Consider the following 20,131-nt stretch of genomic DNA (forward strand, 5'->3'; position numbering starts at 1 on the left):
ACCACTCGGCGTATACAACCTTCCGATGAGCACCCGAACGTGCACTGTTTATGGACATAAGCCAAGGTTTCACAAAGTATGAAGTGCGCTGTATGGTGTGTAGGGAGCAGTTTGGAACACAGCCGAAACATCCTGCTGTAGCTGTAAGCGGCGGACTGTAAGCGTAGGGTTTGCTGTTCCTATGGCAACGGTTGATCAGCAGAGAAAACTGATTTGGTTTTAGCTTAGGGGCTAATGAACTGAAGATAAATACGGAGCCGGTAAAGGATTGCGGGGAAACGGTGAACGGACACCGGACGGACAGAGCTCTGGTAAATGGCTCCTTTTCTCTATGGCAATGTATGATGTTAACGTTAGTTCTGGGCATGTCACGTGAAAAACTACAGCAATAGCTAAAGCTAAATAAGCTCACTGTATTGTGCTAACCTAAATTCTTGTTGCTAGACAGCTCAGAGTATGGCAAAACCAATCGGATGATACATGTTTTTAACACAACGGCAAAACGAAGGTGTCCCACACATTTAACTAGCGAGCTATTTTTATTCTCATACCACAGCTAAAGCTGCTTAGTTATCCAGTGCTAAAACACCTCACTGTGACTGGGGACTTCTGCTAACTTTTAGGCACCCTTCAGTTAAAATCAAGTTTTAAATGTTGTTACCATGTCTCTGTAGAGGTTTCTATGTGTTAGAAGGTGTATTATGAATGAAATAGGCAGTCAGTGCCATAGTTGAGTATTTTGAACCTGCAGTGTTTTATAAACAATATAAAATGGATGGATTCAGACAGCCAGGGTTTCATACATCATAAACCTAAAGACCAGTCCTGCCAAATTAAAATTTGTAGGCAAGCAGCGGAGAGGTGACTATATATTCCTAGATCCACGAACACTGAATGAATGTGAAAGTGTAGTTGCATGTAATCAACTATTAAGGCTTTTGGATTATCTTCTGAGAATTAACACCTAAATATGTCATTCTCAGGAACAGATATGAGTTCTTAGGTGTTTAATCTATGACCAGAATGGGGCTTTATATACTGAGTAACATATTTAACTGCAATAGGGTGGTCTTACTATATCCAGCATCTCTCAGTATAAGAAGTTTAGTTTCAATGACTCTTTTTTTGTCTTTTTGCATATTTTTGATATGCAATGTGGATAATAAAACTGTTTATTGCTACCTACACAAAGGTTTATAAACTGCTTGGCCACTTTACAACCATAAATATGTAAATATGTAATTGTGTTAAACCATAAACTTTATACAGGCTTTATAAGGAGGAGTCTTAATATAAAATGTAAACAACTGCTGTGTCTAGCACAGTAAGTGCTACTAATGGAATACTTTACTAAATTGAAGGAAGGATTGCCTAAAATGACATATTTCTATTAAACACACTTTTATAAAGTCTTGTCATCTGGACTGGTGTTGCTTAACAAGTTGTAATTATTGGTAATTGATCATATGGTCCATAATTTAATGTTTGATACCCACAGCTTGTAATCTGAGGACCAGGGATCTCTCTACAGGACCATGTCTGGTGACCTTGTTGGTATATGGGAGGTGGCCTTGAGTGATGGTGTCCACAGGATTGAATTTGAACATGGCACAACCACAGGAAAACGGGTAATTTACGTAGATGGCAAGGTGAGAATCTATGTGCATTTGTTCAATCACTTTGTACAGCCAGAAGAAATAAAAGCACCAAGACCATAATACTTGCAGAACACATATCCATTGAAAAATGAAATCCAGCTTCCTCTCAGAGCTGTGTGGACTAACAAGACAAATTAAGTGTAGCCTTAAACAATGCTATGTGCTACAGATTTGTCGTGGGAATTTGTTTCCTCGGCAGGAAGTTCTCAGGAGGGACTGGATGTTCAAACTGGTTGGCAAGGAGACGTTTACTGTGGGAAGCACAGATGCAAAGGCCACTATTAACATTGATGCCGTGAGTGGATTTGCCTATGAATACACCCTCGAGATCAATGGGAAAAGTCTGAAGAAGTACATGGAGAACCGTTCCAAGGTGACAAGCACCTGGCTGCTCAACCTAGATGGTGTAGACTGCAGAGTGGTCTTGGGTAAGAAGCTCCTGATCTGTAAGTCACACATTTAGGGGAAAAAAACACAACTTTTCCTAAGACATTTGGTCTATTATAAGCTTTTGGAACCACTTTCTCTCTTTAACCTAGAGACACCCAGTCAAACTCAAAATTAGTAAAGAATGAAAGGTTAGTTGCTTAACAGCCTACAGCATACCTACTTTTAAAAATAAACCAGGAGTTTTATTTGCGGGTGCAGACAGCGACACATATAAAAAGCAATAAATCCTGCTTATGTTGTTTTATGTATTTATTTAAAAAAACACTAAATAAGTAGTTGCTCCTGGGATCACTCTACAGTTGCAGAGTGTAATTTACTTATACAACACTGTTCTGAAATCAAGGGAAAGAGGAGGCAGGGGGTGTGGTTTCCTATCTCTTTCAAAACATACATAGTGCAGTTTCTGCAGTGCCAAACTCAGAGTAGCAACAAGAAGGTGCAGTACACACATAAACAGTAGGGGCAGTGCAGGTGAAAACTGCATCACAATGGTGGAAAGTTTTGAAAAAGACTGTGTCAGAGCCAAATCTGCAATTACCCATCAGGTCTGTCCTCTAATGGGGGCCTCCAGTTATAAGCATAGCACACCGGCAAGTATGTGAATAGTTACGCTCATGGTGTAGACGGTTGTCTACAGGAATGCACGGCCAAACAGTAAGAATATCCCTACCCTTACAGGTCAATGAAGCATCACAATGGAGCTAAAATGTTATGGTGAAATAGTACCTAGTGCTCCTTTAATACTGGGAATTTAAAAATATAAATCATTTATAAGTGCAAAGATAGTTTGACAGTTGAGTTTGGCTAGTCAGTGGTCAGAAACAAGAAAAAATAAAGCTAGGCAAGCCTAGTTTGCTGTACCACCAATTAGCCATAAAGCCATTGTTACAGAGGTGTTTCTGGAATTTCAAAAACAGGAAAGCCCAAAATACATACCCTTGTCATTGGAAGGTCTGGAGAAGTTATGGTGCTTCATATCAATGTCTTTGTTCACATGTGCTTTTAATTATGTGATTGTGTTGTACAGAAAATATGGAGGGCAGGACTAATGAATGCAGAAATGAAAAAAGGAGCACAAAGTTTTATTTATAGTATGTAATTCTGGTATCAGTGTTTTTCTTGTTCATTTTATTTAAATATTAATATTAGATGATCTACCAAAGAACAAAAAAGACCAAGAATATTTTGTTGATTTTAAGAATTACAATTACTTATTTATTTAATATAATGTAACATGTTAAAGCACACAAAGTTGAATGTGGCTGTGCAGAGCTATATGGAGTTTTATAAACACACAAATGGCACAAAATATCTCCCCACCACTTTACAATATTTCAGGCACATACTTACATGAAATAAGACAAATTCAGCAGTCCTCCTGTCTTCATGAGATATGTGTGTAAATGTTGCAGAGTTCTGAGCCGTCCTGCTGAGCTTGTGAGCAAACCAAAGCCACGGCTAAACACACACTAAACACAGCCCCAGAAACACACACAAACAGAGCATGTTCCTGTCTTATTTCCTATTATTCAGCCACGGTTCACACTGAAGAATCTACTGTTCTTTGGCTCCGGCTGGGAATTAATTTTTCCGTTTCACGAACCAGTTTATGTTGGTAGAAACATGACTGAACCATTCTAAATTTAGTTCACAAACTGGAATGCGAAATGGGGCTGAACTAACAACAGACAGTGTAGTAGTGCCACCTTAAGTTCTCTTTGTGAAATGTTGCTGAACTAATAGTTCCTGAGTTCACACATGCGCATTTCAACATTAGTCCGTCAGTCAGTCAGCAAGAGAAAATACCTCTTCTAGGCTGGCCTGGCAAAAATAGAAGTAAGTGGAGTGGAATTTATTGTCAGCTGTGTTCAGTTACAGTGAAAAATAGCTGCATTTAAAAACAGTACATTAATATGCAGTTCATATCAGAACCTAAACTTGTCACTGAAAAATCAACTTATGTAGTAACTAAGGCAAAATGTTCTATGCCCTCTGATTTGTTGCATTAAACAAATGATCAGTGACTGATTTATTTAATAATGTAGTTCCATAAACACATGAATGCCAACATTTACCTTTGTCATAAGGCAAATGTAATGTCACAGTACCATGTCAGATTAACTACTAACCCTGATGCATCCAGTAATCCTTTAACCTGCTTAATGTGGTTGGCCTCCCACTCCCTCCCTCTCTCTCGCTCTTACAGTAGTTGGCCAACCAGTTTGAACTATGAGATGCATTAGGTCTATGTCAAAGCAAAGCTCTTTATGTTGTCAGGCATTTTCTGCATTTTCATTGGTGCTCCACAGGTTGCTGAATGATAAGCTGGTTACAACCAATAAAAGTAGGCATGCCACAGCAAGCAAAGCCACAAAGAATAAAAATCTTGGTAGTTTCCTGGTAGAGTCTCATAACAGGGATTTTCCACTACAATTGCCCTTTTAATTGACTTGAAAAGGCAATAAATTACAGCTGACTGTGTCATTGTTTTTAGTCTGGGCTGATTAAACATTTACTCATATTCCTCGTATATACTCATATTTACTCTCATAATCACATGTACTGTGATTATATCCACCTATAACTATAGTTCACCATTCAAACTGTGTCTACATTATCCATTCTAATTAACATATTATAATTATAGCACAGTGCATACATTATGGCTGAAAACTGACAAAATATGACTGATATTACAAGTGGCTTGCTTACTGATATTATATGTTCTCTCTAAACAGAGAAAGATACAATGGATATCTGGTGCAATGGACAGAAAATGGAGACAGCTGTAAGTATTCAAAAAGCATTCTAAATGTAAATGAATCTAGTTGCCCCTAGTTAAATAAAAATTCTGTACTAATATTAAACTAATTCATCTAACTATATTGAGATTGAGCTTTAGTCACTGGTCTTTGTTTACCTGTTTTTAATGAGTTGGAGTGTTCATAAAGCATTTTTAAAAAGCAATCCTCACCATCTTAAGTTACGAATGTAGGTTTAAAAAGGCACTGACGACAACATTTTTTTGATTGTGTTTGTTCCAACTTTGCCAGGGGGAGTTTGTGGATGATGGCACAGAGACACACTTTACTCTGGGTGACCACGACTGTTGCATTAAAGCAGTGAGCAGCGGTAGGAGGAGGGACGGCATCATCCATACACTCCTGGTAGATGGCACCGAAATGTCAGAAGCTGCAGAATGAGGAGCTATGCTTTGTGAAAGTTTCTCAACCGATCTCGTGGCCAGTTTTGTAGTACGTGTGGTTTACTGATTATGATCAGGATTTGAATCAGGATTGACGTTCATGGAGATTCAGCATTCATGTAGGGCTCTTGTGCTGATCTTTTATGACTTTATTTTCCAGAGCAGACAATAGGTCAGAAGCTTTTTGGGGAATTGGTCCTGGTGCAGCATAAGAGGGCAACTTCTAGCCATAGCCCAGATGTGCGTTTAAGGGTGGAGGAATAGTATGAGAGTCAGATATTTGTATAGGTGTAAATCTTAGTGCATTACATTAATGCCATGAATTCTGGGGTTCAGCACTGTCGCTAGATATAAACATAAAGAGGTCTAGTAGTAACGTCCTGTAAAACATTAACCGGCGATAATAAACCAGGGGGTAAATGACATGTCACAGCTCAGAAATTTTACCACTATAATCTTTGACCTGATCCTTATCAGTATGAGGTACTGCTTGTTCACCAGCAATGAAACAAGGCATATAAGTTTATTCTCTGGTATAATATATTGTAGATATAAGAATTACGTTGATGTCATATTTTACTTATAATTTGAATTTACAATCGATACATATTTCACTGTATTACTGTCAAAGCAGCTTTATTTCAGCTTTGCCATGTTAAATGCAGACTGTTTTGCTGGGGATGTGTGTTATGGTTGAATCCACATACTGCAAAGTGACCTGTTTCAATTTTAGTTTCACCTCAAACTTTCCGAAAGAAAACACCCAACAACATGGGGCTGGTTCACACTTACATACAGTAATATTGTCTAGACAGTCACATACTGCAAAATGCTTAAATACTTTATTCTTCATGTTTCTGGTGACACCATCATTGTTGGAACCCGACGTTAGGTGTCCACTTAGGAGTAAAATATGTGCAGTACAAATGTTTACAGATTTTTAGATTATGTTTAAAGAGTATGTTCTTTAGATCCACCAGCTGCCACTTGAAGGCAAGGATTATGGCAATAATGTTCCTTTGGAAGTGCAATTTGTTTCACTGTTTTTTGTTATATAGCTGATATCTCAAATGTGTTGTATAAGCTAGAGTATTTTTTACATTATTGACTTTTGTTTTTGTTGTTGTCTCAATTCTCTACATTAAAACGCAGCTTATATTCAGATTGTCCAAATATGGCAGATTTTCATACACGTGTAAAACCAAATAAATTCCCATCCTTGCTAACTGATTGTTCACTGATATGACGGTATTACCAAACATGTAGTATTTTTTCCACTGCATTTTGGTTTCTTGTCCACATGCCTTTTCAAACTCTGTGTTCCATATTTTGTAGGACAGAGAGGCACATTGTTAAATAACTCAGCAAGACATTTTATCACAAATGATTGCATCCTCATGAGTTGGGCACGATCATTTCCAAATAAACATGATTTTCGTTATGTTTTTGTGTAGTTGCATGATATGGACAAACATCCAAGACCTTAGCAACCAGCTGTTCAACACTTTCGGATGCTTAAGCCAAATTAATCCAACAAGCAATGGTTCAAAGGATATATGAATACAGAAATTAACTTGTTTCTTTCCAAATACGCATTGTGATTCTAAACAGAAATATTCAACATCTTTCTCCTTAGAGTTATAATTAACTTCCTCGTTTCTTGAAGGTGATGTTGATATCGCACCTCTCAGTATTTGCTTAGTGTAGAAAGCCCATTTTCATTACGTTCTTGTATTTAAAGTTACATTCAGTAACTTGACTGTTTACTGTATGTATTTTGTTTTTTGGCTTATTGTCATATTTGAGTTACCAGATTAAATCTGTAAAACAGAATTTAATCTACATGCAGAAATGCTTCCTAAATCTCTTTCTTCCTTGCTGCCAAATGTAGGTAATCAGAATACCTGCCCCTCAAAGCTTAGGCTGCAGCCTCAGAAGGACAGGTGCTCAGTAGGGCAGTCCTTCCCAAAGACTCCTGAGGTGACGACAGCTCTCACAGACGGACGTTTTACTAAAGCTTCAGGGTGATATCAGCAAAATAGTCACACCTCTCATGGCTGAGCTGCAAAGGTAAATAAACACTGTGAACCTTTTTAATTTCGTTACAGAAATGGAGAAGCAGGGATCACAGGACCAATTTAAAATCATAGTTTTAAAGAAACATGCTAACCTCGAGACTTCATTTATGCCGTCCATTGCAGCAAACCAAAGGACACAAAGGATACTATGGAAGCCTCCTCTATATTCTTTTTGAAAAGAAGGTTGCATTCCTCAGTTGTATCATTTTTCCATTGTAACAGCCTCCAGTGAGGTTACAGCCAAGAAATGCAGCCTAGCTTGTTTCCAGCCTAGGCTTTGTGAGGCCCACAACTGAACTTTTCTTACTAAATATTAAATGTAATTAAATAAAATAAAACAAGTTAATATACTTTAATTCTACTAACTCAGTGGCTCCTGACACTGGTCATTGAACCTCATCTTTCTTCAAACCTTATTGATTTGCTCCCAACACAATATAGGCAAATATTTGTTGCATTAAACCCCCTCCTTGATTTGAGATGTGCAAAACATCACAAGAGGCAAGTTTGAAATCAGCAATATTTTATTGCTTCATAGGCTGGAGTGCACCTCATAAACGCAAACCATACTAACTACAACAAACAACAACCTTATATCCCTCAATTACTGTATTCATAAAATCTGTATCATACAATCCTTCAATGAAAAACTTTTGTATTCAATGAAACAACAACTATTTATTTTATATAAATCACCATTTACCCAGTGGCTATAAATCTGTTCTTGCTTCTTTTCCCTTTCTTCCTGTGTCAGTAGGTACTGTCATTCAGGAGAGTCTTTATGTATATGTAAGTCTAAAAATGTAACTAAAGTAACACAAAAATACAAAATCAAGAAAAATATAAAAATGCTAAAAGAGCATTTGCCATTAATGAATTGTCTGGTCATGTGTATAATTTTTACCAAAGCAATCCAGTCAAATTTTTTTCTTCTTTCTTATTTATTATTAATTGGTTTATTTTTGTAATTTTGTAATAAGTAGTGAACAGGTTAATACTTTTTCTATATAATGTCAAAGGTACATATTTGATTTTCCATTATTAAGACCAAAATAAATCAAAATACCTCACCGAAAATAAACAATACAGACTTACATTATTTACATGATTATACTTTCATCAGGTTTTCAATTTTTAATTTAATATTCTAATGCTAGCACTGGGATGATCAAACCTACATTTTTAAAATAGACTAAGCTTGCCTACACTGCAACTGGATCATAATGTCTTATAGTTATGATTATAAATACACCATAATGAGTGAGGCCTTAGATCCTAGTCCCAGTTAAGTTCTAATGGGGTATGTTTTCATTATTACTTCTAATGGAAAATGTACATTATGTCCTTGTGCTAAACAGGGGTTGAGGAGTTTGATTTTCTGCATGTGACAAGAAACTTTGGTAGGGCTTGTTGGCCATTGAAAATGACAGAGATATCGCCACGATCACTGGTCACACTGTCATAATGGACCAAAGGGTCATTTTTAGTAGTAGGAGGCAAAATCAGTTTAGATGATCCAGTTGTGTCTCTTCCAGTGATCACTTCAGCCTCAAAGATGTAGACATACTCTTCTTCATTGTCCTGCCACAGCTTCAAAGCCTTGTCCACTTCTTTAGTGAAGTATATTCCAGCTCCCCACTTTTGCTCTATAAAAAAGTCCAGGTTTTTAAGTCATCTTTATATAAAAATAACTTTTTGATCAAAAATCAATCTTTGAAATCTTCAAATAAATTTTAATCAATACATTTCCTTTCAGAACTGTGATGCACTTTTCTACAATAAATCTTTAGTTTTGGGGATGTTCTCTGAGCTAGGTGAGCATTTCTGATAAGCTGAGGTAAGATTATATTATCTTTTAATTTTACCTTCCTTCCTGACATAGACAAAAATGACATTTTAATGGAAGATTACAAGAAAACAAAAATATATTTTGTGTGATATAAAGTATCATGCTTAAGATCACTAGAGATATGAACTAACAAGGAAAATCAATTAATTTGAGATTTCTGGTGTGCTTTAATTTGATTTCACCTTCAGAATAGAAACCTTTAGCATTTAGTACAACAATATTGGTGGGACTTACCTTCAGGTGGTGCATAGTCTCTCTGGAAGCCCACCCTGCAGATCAGCTCACAGAACTGTGCTTGCACCCGCTGGTACATATACTGGGGTTGACCTGGCACAAGCCTTTTTTTCAACTCGAAGACCTGCTTCAGGGCGTTGTTCTCTATTTTCTCCACCTTGAACATCACAGAAAACAACAATCCAATCAGTGTTCTTCATCAAAAAAAAAAAAAAAAAACATAATAAAAAAAAAATAAATTTGCTGCCACCAGAGAGAAATTTTGTACTTCTATCTGAGCCCTGCGGATGGATTAAAAACAGGGTAAAGAAATGCAAGATTTCTTTTTATAAATGTTTACAAACCTTATATAAATAATATATATCATTTTAACTTTGTATCTCAAGCAAAATACCAAAGACAGAGGTATACACAATAATATACTGTATGAAGCAGTATGTTTCAAGTGTGTCTTAAAATACATCCACAGGTGTGTGTCTGGTGTTGCCAATAAACCTATAAGAAGCTTCCAAAAACATGACATCATCATATGGGCTGTCCCAAATTGTTTAAAGGCATAGTAATCTTAGTGTATATAAACTTTTGACTTTGCAGAAAGTGATAAAAATGCCTTAAAAATTCTCTCTCTCTCATTATTCTGGCATTTGGCAAATGTAAATAATGTTGGTAATCCTAATTGACCTAAAACAGAAAAGGTTTATTCTGATTTCATGTCAGACAGTGAGAAAAGCATATGCGTCTTTTTATATAGTGTATGTCAACTTTTCAACTCTCTCTCTCTCTCTCTCTCTCTCTATATATATATATATATATATATATATATATATATATATATATATATATATTATTATATATAATAATAATATATATATATATATATATTATTATTTTTATTTTTTTTTAAACAATTATGGCTTACCTTCATTATCTTCAGGCCAGATTTTTCAAATTTTTTCTTTCTGTCTCTTAAACTCTCAGTTATATTAGACGTCCTTGCATAATACGACCTGCTTTCCAGGCTGGGCAGAGATGAATAGAGACTGAAAATACCTAATGTACAAAGCATAACATATTAATTGATGTTTCCTATATGGTATCATATAATTAAAATCATAAACAAAATTAAATATTCAAAGAACTTACTGGTCCTGTCAAACCGTGCCCCTCCTTGTTCAGAGGTCACTATCTTTGACTTGAAATCCACCTTGTAGTTGTTGCCATGTACTGTAAAATATTTGGTGTCCACACCTTCAAGGTAAGCTTTCTCCAAAGCAGCATTGATTTCTGGTTCTTCTGACCCAGGAAAAGCCTGCCAGGAGACCACAGAGTGCAGAAGGTCGATTTCTTGAGCTTGAGCAAAGTCTTCTTGGGCCTTGCAGAGCATTGCTTCCACTTCCAGTGCCGCACAACTCACATCTATATTATCCCCTATGATAGTGATGCCACATTTGCCATCCCTGAAGAACTCTGTGATGTGTACATTAAATTTGGTCTGGAGGGACATCAGTTTTTTGTGATCCTCCTGTCCGAACTGGGTGACATGTTGATTATTTATTGTGAACTGAGTGGTTGTACTCATTATTCTCAGAGCCCAAGCTTTTGCCTCTCTTAATGCCTCACAAGATTCAGCAAGCAAATCAATGTAAGGTGTTGTACTAAAGGCTTTGTCACTGTCATAAAAAGTTGAACCTGTCAAAGCAAGAAAGTAATGCAACATGCAGTCAGAGACATTATATTACTTCATGATTTTACCACAGTAAAGAAGGTAGGCACAATACAATGTACGTTAACAGGACAATGATTTTTTTAATGTAATAATTTAGCCCAATAATCCAGAAAAGAATCATAACCATCATTTTAGAACACGGGGTAAAACCATTAAATTAGCAGAGTTGGCATTGACATGCAGGGCATTCATTTGTACACAATGTTTTTTTTAAATCTCTGCTTGATTTTAGCTGAGCTACTTATTGTGTGTATCTTGACTTATTTGTGCGACAATGTGAATTGTGTACCAAGTTAACCATGAAGCTAATAATTTTCCAGAATATGAATTGTGGTAACAATCCACACACACACACACAAAAATATGACACAGGCAGGTAAATATAGAACAAGAGTTAAAATAAAAAAGGGCTCCATAATAAGTCATGCTAAATAAAAGCCTTTAATCTCTTACTTTTGCTAGTGAAGCTGTTGAAGGAACCTTTGGTGCTTTTGGAAGGACCGTCTGTTCTCTTAAAAGAATCCATTGCTTTTTCAAAAGCCTGGAATGCATCAAACTAGTCAATAAAACCTACAGACTGACATTTAAATTGAAATAGTTGAATGAAAAAAATCTTTGAATTTTCTAAGTGAAAGCAAGTTTACACAAACACGAAAAGTTTTATTTATTTGCTTTGATCCACATGTTAAACAATAATGCAACATGTAAAACAATGACACATTTTGCATCATGACAGTAAAGCAGACATTACACATTGTGTTATAAAACAGTTAGGTTACAGTTTTACCTGGAATTTATCAGTGTCCTTTGGAAAAATAACAAAAAAAACATCCAAATTTGACCCAGTATTTTTCTTGGCAAATTCTGCTACTGCATGGATCATTATTTCAGAAACTTCTTCTTTCTGAAATCCAAGATTGCCCGTGCCAATAGCAGGAAATGATATTGAGGTAAAGCTTTTACTGTGTGCTTTTTCAAGGCACTGTATGATCACATTGTGAAGTATCTAGAAAACATGATGAGAGATGCATCCTTTATCACAAACAATTATTACAGATAAAGTTAAAGAATCATTATAGAGCTAATGCACCATTTAAAAATTAAAGTTAGTTACTTGATTTAAAAACAAAAAAATCATCATTATACTGATACCTGACTTGCAGAGGACGAAAGACTTTTTATAGCACAGACAGTGTGGTACACTGCCTTACATTTCAGCTTGTAGCCCTTTGTTTCAATGACACTGCCGTCAGAGACAGGCTTGTAACTAAATTTTTTTATTTCATCTTGAATCTTCTGTCCAGCTTTTTCCAATATAGCTTTGGAGACATAGCCTTTAGACAAATCAAGGTCATGTGCTATTGTGTTCACAATGACATGTGTCTATAAAGAAAAGGGAAGGACAGTTATTTTTCTAGTTGAACAAACAAATTAAAATAATCACAGAATTTCATGTGGCATGCTGAGTCATTATAATTTTTGGAATTATCTTTTATATGCAAGATACCAGTTTGGGAAGCTTTTTCACAGAATATTGATAATATAATAATGTAGTAATTAATATCTAAAGAATTCTGCAGTAGTGTCATCCCCAAGCTAAATTTCCTATACATACTTAGGGCGCTATTGTGCTGCATACACAAGTGCAGTTTTAGTATAAAAAGTGGATTCTGCCTTGATGGCAAACATTTTCCCCTTTTTGTGGAGTAGCACAACAGGCCACATTTTTTTTTTTGTCCTTGGACATGCAAAAATGTATAAATGCAGCTCAGTTTTCGTACACCATTTATAACCCATACTTCAACATAAAATGCATACATCATGAAACCATTAATTAAGTATAACTGAATTATTTATAATTAACTGGCGCCTTGTCCATGGTGTGTTCCGGCCTTGTACTAAGTGACACCCTCCAGCTAGACTCCAGACATACCAGGACTATGATTAAGTTGAAATAGATATAGTAGTTGAATGAACAATAAAAGGGTTGATGAATGAGTTAAATTATACTCTCCAGTAAAATTAAATACATTTTAAAATATTTCTCACATTCACAGATTGAAGTTTTAAGTGAATCACACACTATCACCTAATTTTGCATATTATTATTGTGTTTGTTATACAGGACCCTAAATATATTTTAAAGCAGCATTAATTGAGAAATTGCAGTATAATAGCAGCTTATGTTTATTTGAAATTTTAAATAAATAGAAAAACTGGTTTGACAATCAAGGGCAAATTTTTTCTGCATCATATGCACTAAATAATATATATATGTTTATACACAACTCTACAATTCTTTGTTTATAAACTCTCTTGTATCGATTACATTTATTGTAAATATGTTCTTGTTCACCTTATAATAATTTTTGCCCAGTGCTACCATTGAACGTAGATGGTAACTGCATTTCGTGGCCTTGTTTAATCTATCTGTAATATCTTTAAAGTATTTAAAGTTATAAGCAGGTGATAAACATATACTGCACTAAATATGTAATGTGCATAGAAATGTAAGGAAGATTTTAAATGTAAGGCTGATTATGTTTTTTAAGTCTTCTTTTAGCAAATATGTAGGCAGTTGCTGTTTTTCTTTTACTTACTGTCTCCTGCTCAATGGAGCCCTTTTTGAGATAGAGGGTGACGTTTCCTAGCTCCAGACTGGATCCTACAGACTTCGTTGATGCTGTGCTCCAAGTTTGCATGGCCCCACTTTGTGAGTCAGATGGTCCCAGAAACGTCACACAAGCCCTGAGCATCTCTCCAACAGTGGGATCATCATTATTCACCAGGTGGATCTCTAGGCTTCTACTTGTTCGCTTATCATTGAATGATTTCACACTGTTTACGATGATGTTTGCACAAACATTTCGGGGGAAATTGAAAATACCAGAGCTAATAGCAGGGATTGCAACAGACTGTAGGTTGTAATGCTCAGCCAACCGTAAGATGTTCCATATGACATCCTCAAGTAAATAGCTGGCTTTTTTTAAATCTTCCTGTGATGGATACTGTGAGAGGCAGGGGCCAACTGCATGCATAATATGATTACATGGGAGTTTTCCAGCTGGTGTGACAACAACTTCACCAGTAGGAACATGCCCCTGTGCTTCTATGATCTGGTCACTCATTTTTTGGATCTCGGGACCTCCTGCCATGCTCAAAGCTAGAGCAAGTCCTCCTGCATGAGATAATTTTTCATTGGCTGCATTGACCACAGCATCCGCCTTATGAGTTGTGAGATCATCCTTCCAAACCGATATCGTCAATTGGTTGGGCATCTGTTTTTTGTATTTAATTTCTGGTGTGATGGTCCCTATTTTGCTTCCAAATGATGAAGCAGCGGTCATATCCACATTGTGGATCCAAGGTGTGCAACCAAATTTCCCCTTCACAGCTTCGCAAAAAGCAAAACGACTCTCTTTCAGAATTTCTGTCCACTCTTGGATGAGTGGAATTTTTTCAGTGGCGGTCATTGTAGCTAATTTGCTTCAGGACAGAGATTACCTTTGAAAACAAAAAAGATAGATCATGAGATGGCTATTTCAAAATCATCGCTGTGGTGTGTTTATAAAAAAAAAAAATAGCTGCAGTATAGAGAATGTCGCAGATATTTTTATTCTTTATAAACAATATAATAAATACAATAAGTTTATTTTTCCTAAAACATTCTTTAGCATGTAAGAAGAACCAAAGCAGAAAACTAGGAGGTATCAAAATACACTGTGCTCTGCTGTACTGAATTGATCATTACCTTGTTTACAGAGACATGTTTTAAACTGAAAATCTTTACAAAGTCCTTGTGAAACTCAGCACAAGCAGATTTAAAAAAAAATGATTTTGAAAACTAAGTGTCAATGATGACAACAATTATATTAAAACTTTATTTCTGGATTCTCGCATATTGTTCTCTGCATCACTAGACATTAACTTAAGACAGCAATCATTAATAGTACATAACTTGCTTTCTTCTTAGAAATTGTGTAGCTTGCTAACAGTAGAGTCAGCAGAACAAATCTGATCTGATCTAGGCCCTTTAGTTCAGAACTATTAAAACATGGGAAAGAGTTGGACCGGGTCCAAATCCACTCCCTAAACATTTGAAACATTATACATTCTACAGTAATGGTAGTCTTTGTTTACTCTGCCAGCGTGGTGTATTATGATCATTACCAAACTTAGGCCCAGCTTGTCATGACCAACATGACATAACAATTATCGATTAATCATTGTGAATATGTTTAAAAACAGTATGTATGACATGAAAATATACTGCTCTTTCTTATATGGGATATGGATCGTTCTCAGGACGGCAGTGACTCAGAGGAGGTGGTGCTGAATTGCTGATACAAATGGATCAGTCACAGCATTGCTTCTAGAGTTTTTAAACACAACTCTAGTTTTTTTCTAGAGTTATTACCAACCACCACTGTAGGGCAGAGAATGTAGTGTGGTGTAATTGTAATGTTATGGCTGATTGAGAGGTGTGTGTATTTGAATTGCATTCATCCCTGGTCTGTAGTGCACCTAATGAATATTAAACCAGTGCAGTTTATGACTACTACAGTTTATGGTGCATAACATTACAATAATGGTTTTAATAATTAAAATTTAGGAGGTTTGGGGAAAGTGGCCTTAAAAAGCTTTAATAAGTGTCATTTAATAAGTCCAAATCCTGTTGCATGTATTCACTTTTTTAATAACGTTTAATTTGAGCTTTAGCTTAACTCACGCACTGCTACACCACACATAGGTCACAAATGGGCTAAACTGCAAAAACACTTTACAGACCATACATTTAACGTCATTTATCGCTTATTGTGCTAAACCGAGAAGAAATACTGCCATATGAAGATTTTTTCTCTTACCTTGTCCGTGTAGCGAACAAAAAAGCGAATGGAAAACGTTAGCGAAGACTTTGTCGTTGTACCAAAATAACCGAAAGCAAAACTTCTAGCGAGCGTCGCTTGGGCTACTTTCTGTTTATAAGAAACGACGCCTAGTTCATGAAAATGCCCCCTCTCGGGTTACAATGACGGGGCTGAATTGATTCAATGTCACATTTAAAGTCTTTATAATCACTTTTCTTTCAGAAATGGCATAAAAATGGAATTAACCAGCTTTTGTCGTCGCCAGTCGCTTATGAGAGAGATATAAAACTTATGTTAGCTTCTCTTCGTGTTTCTACGCACCACCCACTCCTCGTCGCTTTATTTGAGAAATCAAAAGCGAAACTCACTTCATGGTATTCGCCGCAAAACTTCTCGAGATTAGAGAGCCAGCGATGGCCGACGACTTTCCTTATGCCCTGTTTGTCGAGGGCAAATGGGACCCTAAGACCCCCAAATTAAAAAATAAACTCACAATTTACTTTCAGAGTAAAAAGTCCAACGGAGGAGACTGCAGTGTTCAGCTTCTGGAAGAACAAGAAGCAACGGTGAACTTCAAAACTGAAGAAGGTAGGTTCCCTCTCTCTGGATCATTGTGTAACCTTCCGTTTTTCCCACTTTCACCAATAATATTTCATTTAAAATACAGTAACACGTTCCACAAATAAGTAAGCAGACTCCCCAACAAAAATATGCACCTGAAGTGTGAGGGCGTCATTTAGATACTGAAATAGAGTTTTGTAACATTAAAGTCTTTAACCTTTCAAAACACAAACACATCCTGTTCGAAATGTGTTAATCCTAACCCAAGAACATTATCCCTGTGATTTGAAAGCGTTGTGGTTCATTGTTTACAGCACAAACCTGTGTTTTTTGCATAAATGATACAAACAAAGTTTGGTTTGAACTAGCATCAATGCTATTGTCATATACCATTACTTCATTTAAACAATGGTTTTAAATATATTTGAATAGGAATTCACACAAATAATTGAATTCTAAACTTTAATATACACCAGTGCTGACATTCAGAAGTGACTTCAGCAAAAATTTTGTAACAGAAAATTAGGTGACTAGTTTGTACGATCTTAATTAAATTTAGATTGTACACGTAAACATGTCACTCCCATATGTTGAATGACATTAATAAACAAAAAAACCACCACTTTGGTGTTGATGTAATTTATACTTAAATGCGTAGTCTTGCCTGTTACCATTATTTTGAATACTTGTTTTTTAAATGTATAACCATTGTAATCACCCAAATGTTGTTAATCTATTTGTCTTTTCCTCAATGTGTGTAGTGAGGCAAAATGTTCTTAAGAAGCAAGAACACGAGATTAAATTGGGACAAAATCTGGTGAGCTTGAAGGTTTACCTCTCTTCAGAGGAGGCCTCAACTTCTCAGGTGATTATTTTTCCATTATTAAAAGTCAAGCCTTAATTAAAATTTATCAATTCAGATCCAAACCTTCCTTGGAAATGTCAGCTTTCAGATATTACTTTTTTTTTTTTAAATACAGAAATCCCCGTCTCCAATCAAAACTGCCCAAACAGGTGAGCTTATAGTGACACTTACAGGACATGTAAGGATTGTGCAACTAGTAGAGTCCATCAGCATGAAGACACCAACAGACAAGAAAACTGAAATCCTGCTTCCCTCTAGAGGCAGAATTATACACATGACAGGATCTCCGAATAGTCCTAGTCTGCATTTACAGTTGCTGTGTGACAAAGTGCATTATTTGTGAATAATGTTAGGGCTGTCCCGATTAATCAATTGAAGAAGAGTATTTAATGTTTTGCCTTTCATAAGAAATAAGCAGAAAGAATGCATATTTTATGGAATTCCCAACAGTTTGGCATAATTCAACCAGTGAGTAAGAAACAGTCAGTTAGGCCACTCTGAATTACTTTATTTATATATTATTGATGTTATTAAAGTAAGATTCTTGATAAATATGTGAAAATCCTATTCCTATTAGGCTTACCTCTTTTTCAAAAATGTTTTCAAATTTCATAAAATGCTATTTATCATTTACAATTGATTGGTCAAGCGCAATTTTAATTCTGTCCCTTTTTAAAGGTCAGATTATCTCATAACTGTTAAACAACACATTGTAAATTATTGTAATTATTATATAGATTTATATTACAAATATAAATCCAAAGTGACAGCCCTAATCTATACATTGTAATTTTACTCATATGTGCATGCCACAGACATTCCACACAGTGATGCTGCAGCTCTTAAGAGGCAGACGGAAGCTTGTTCTGAGCTGAGTTCAGGGCTAGACCTCAAAAAGCCAAGGCTTTTTGGTTAGTTCAATTTAATCATTTTTTAAACCTATACCAGTCAACAGTTTGGACATATCTGACTGGATGTAGGTGTTTGGTAATCATAAAAACATATCAAGGATATTTCCAATATACATTTTCTTCAGTAGCCAAAAATGTCTCTCCATAATATGGGTTGCCTTTTCTATAGTTGTTTAAACAACTCACGTGGCTCCTCGTGAAGCTGGCTCTGAGATTGCCAACAGTGTGTGTAGCAGAATCAAGACAATGGTAACTATTGTGAAGAATGTAAAACCTAAGAGTGGTTTAATTTTTTGGTTCTTGCATAAATATCCATATATTGCTTAGCTTTAGTGCCTTCAATGTAATTTAATTTGGAAAATAAGAGTCTAAGTCAGTGTGTCCAAACTTTTACGGGTTCATTCTTTGTTGTGTTGTGTACCTTCATTGATTTCTAATAACTGAGAATTAGGTGGTGTTGGAAATGTCACAGTACAGAGATACGTCTAACCATAATAGTTTATAAAAACACATCTCTGCCAGTTAGTGTATTATTATCCTCTGTTCCCTGTATTTCTGGTTTGTTGGTTTTCTCTTTGTCTTTTCCCCAATTTCTGTTCATTTCAAAATAAAATATTAATTTAAATGAAAATGCAACAATAATATTTACTGTGATTAAAATAAATTGACCCACAATACTGTGCAAAAGACTTTGGTATAATGCATTAATTTTAATGCATTATACCATATTATAACTTTAATAGTTTTAATAGTTTTAAGCATTCATATCTGGCTTGATTCATTAAGCATTTGATTAGTTGTGTCAGATTTTAAAAGTAGTAATCAAAGCCTTGGAGTGGCATTAGAACATATCTGTGTATGTTGTCCCTCTTAGAAACAACAAAGGAGACTTGCAAACATAACCTGCAAATTTACTTGTAGATCTCAGAAGCCAAGGATCACCTGCTAAAGATGAAAAGGGCTCTGATGAAAAAACACCTCAGAGTGAGGAGATGGAGCACCAAAATCCAACTGAAAAAACTGAGGCGTTGGGCAGACAGTCAGCTGTGCTGGAAAACATCCAGGACATGAATAAAGAGTTTTTGATTATGCTGGTAGAGAATGTCTTTAAGGATGCCCCTGAATCAAAAGCCTTTGACATAGAAGTCATCTCGGAAAACAACTGTGCTGTAATTACTTTTCCCAAGAGAAAAGGTCTGTATTTGCTTGCAACATATAATAGTTTGTTTATATGCATACATTTCTTTTCATATTTAATGACAGACACTGCAACCAAATGTTGGGGGACAGATGCACAAAGCCCAAATCTTACCTAGTGTTTCTTTAAAAACTATGTAACAAATGTAAGCATGTTATATTTTTTTCTAAAGCCGTCTGTATTTACTTAACTATTTAGCTAGAGAAATGTATCAAAATAAATCTTATCCTGAACTACCTAAAGTTAACTTAGATTCCTTTGGTGTACCAGATGCAGAGAACTTCATCCTGTCCTGCCCAGAAAACTCAGTTTTCAGAAGAAAGAAAATGGATGTCAGACCTCTCGAGAAGACTGCAAAGGTGAAAGTTGAGGACTTACCCTCAAACATTAACTCTGACTATATGACGCTGTATTTTGAAAAATTTGGGGAAGTAGATGATGTGGAGATGCTTGAAGACGGGCAATCAGCTGTAATCACCTTTACAGATTATAAAGGTAAAGTCTCTTGTGTTACATCTGACTGTAACA

The 20,131-nt window shown here is 35.8% G+C and overlaps 3 protein-coding genes across 10 annotated transcripts in view; 2 read left to right on the forward strand and 1 right to left on the reverse strand.

Annotated features, from left to right (window-relative positions):
• Positions 1-9,460, forward strand: faima (Fas apoptotic inhibitory molecule a). Of its 6 annotated transcripts, none has more exons than XM_066641059.1 (8): positions 1-311; positions 1,499-1,649; positions 1,828-2,086; positions 4,847-4,896; positions 5,162-5,275; positions 7,205-7,383; positions 9,148-9,228; positions 9,429-9,460. In XM_066641059.1, exons 2-6 carry the CDS (start codon positions 1,536-1,538, stop codon positions 7,265-7,267), a joined length of 600 nt encoding a protein of 199 aa, XP_066497156.1. In that variant the 5' UTR covers positions 1-311; positions 1,499-1,535; the 3' UTR covers positions 7,268-7,383; positions 9,148-9,228; positions 9,429-9,460. The 6 variants fall into 6 exon arrangements, with proteins under 6 accessions (XP_066497156.1, XP_066497157.1, XP_066497160.1 ...); XM_066641065.1 differs by having other exon boundaries at positions 10-311; positions 1,858-2,086; positions 9,429-9,443; XM_066641060.1 differs by lacking the exons at positions 9,148-9,228; positions 9,429-9,460 and adding an exon at positions 7,515-7,911.
• On the reverse strand, positions 7,918-16,671 carry parp9 (poly(ADP-ribose) polymerase family member 9). 2 transcript variants are annotated; one of them, XM_066641058.1, is made up of 9 exons: positions 16,562-16,671; positions 13,801-14,704; positions 12,353-12,583; positions 11,988-12,206; positions 11,654-11,741; positions 10,618-11,163; positions 10,394-10,524; positions 9,475-9,631; positions 7,918-9,037 (listed from the first exon to the last, which is right to left on the reverse strand). In XM_066641058.1, exons 2-9 carry the CDS (start codon positions 14,671-14,673, stop codon positions 8,742-8,744), a joined length of 2,541 nt encoding a protein of 846 aa, XP_066497155.1. In that variant the 5' UTR covers positions 14,674-14,704; positions 16,562-16,671; the 3' UTR covers positions 7,918-8,741. The 2 variants fall into 2 exon arrangements, with proteins under 2 accessions (XP_066497155.1, XP_066497154.1); XM_066641057.1 differs by lacking the exon at positions 16,562-16,671 and adding an exon at positions 16,066-16,362.
• The window catches only part of parp14rs1 (poly(ADP-ribose) polymerase family member 14-related sequence 1), a 13,377-nt gene continuing 9,727 nt past the window's right edge, over positions 16,482-20,131 (forward strand). The window contains exons 1-6 of one of the 2 annotated variants that reach the window (XM_066641054.1): positions 16,482-16,656; positions 17,391-17,494; positions 17,610-17,643; positions 18,310-18,405; positions 19,327-19,599; positions 19,874-20,098. In XM_066641054.1, coding sequence (XP_066497151.1) covers positions 16,482-16,656; positions 17,391-17,494; positions 17,610-17,643; positions 18,310-18,405; positions 19,327-19,599; positions 19,874-20,098 — 907 coding nt within the window. The remainder of the gene's footprint in view (positions 16,657-17,390; positions 17,495-17,609; positions 17,644-18,309; positions 18,406-19,326; positions 19,600-19,873; positions 20,099-20,131) is intronic. The other variant, XM_066641055.1, reaches the window with a different exon arrangement.

This window comes from Hoplias malabaricus, chromosome 12 (genome assembly GCF_029633855.1).
Source record: "Hoplias malabaricus isolate fHopMal1 chromosome 12, fHopMal1.hap1, whole genome shotgun sequence".
Lineage (NCBI taxonomy): Eukaryota > Metazoa > Chordata > Actinopteri > Characiformes > Erythrinidae > Hoplias > Hoplias malabaricus.

Bases quoted from the DNA above. Each gene is read 5' to 3' on its own strand.
- faima (XM_066641059.1), top strand. From the start codon at position 1,536: ATGTCTGGTGACCTTGTTGGTATATGGGAGGTGGCCTTGAGTGATGGT. The intron at 1,650-1,827 runs GTGAGAATCTAT...TATGTGCTACAG, and splicing joins TAATTTACGTAGATGGCAAG to ATTTGTCGTGGGAATTTGTT. The intron at 4,897-5,161 runs GTAAGTATTCAA...CAACTTTGCCAG, and splicing joins GACAGAAAATGGAGACAGCT to GGGGAGTTTGTGGATGATGG.
- parp9 (XM_066641058.1), bottom strand. From the start codon at position 14,673: ATGACCGCCACTGAAAAAATTCCACTCATCCAAGAGTGGACAGAAATT. The intron at 12,207-12,352 runs GTATCAGTATAA...CATGTTTTCTAG, and splicing joins TTTCGTCCTCTGCAAGTCAG to ATACTTCACAATGTGATCAT. The intron at 10,525-10,617 runs GTAAGTTCTTTG...TTTGTACATTAG, and splicing joins GGCACGGTTTGACAGGACCA to GTATTTTCAGTCTCTATTCA.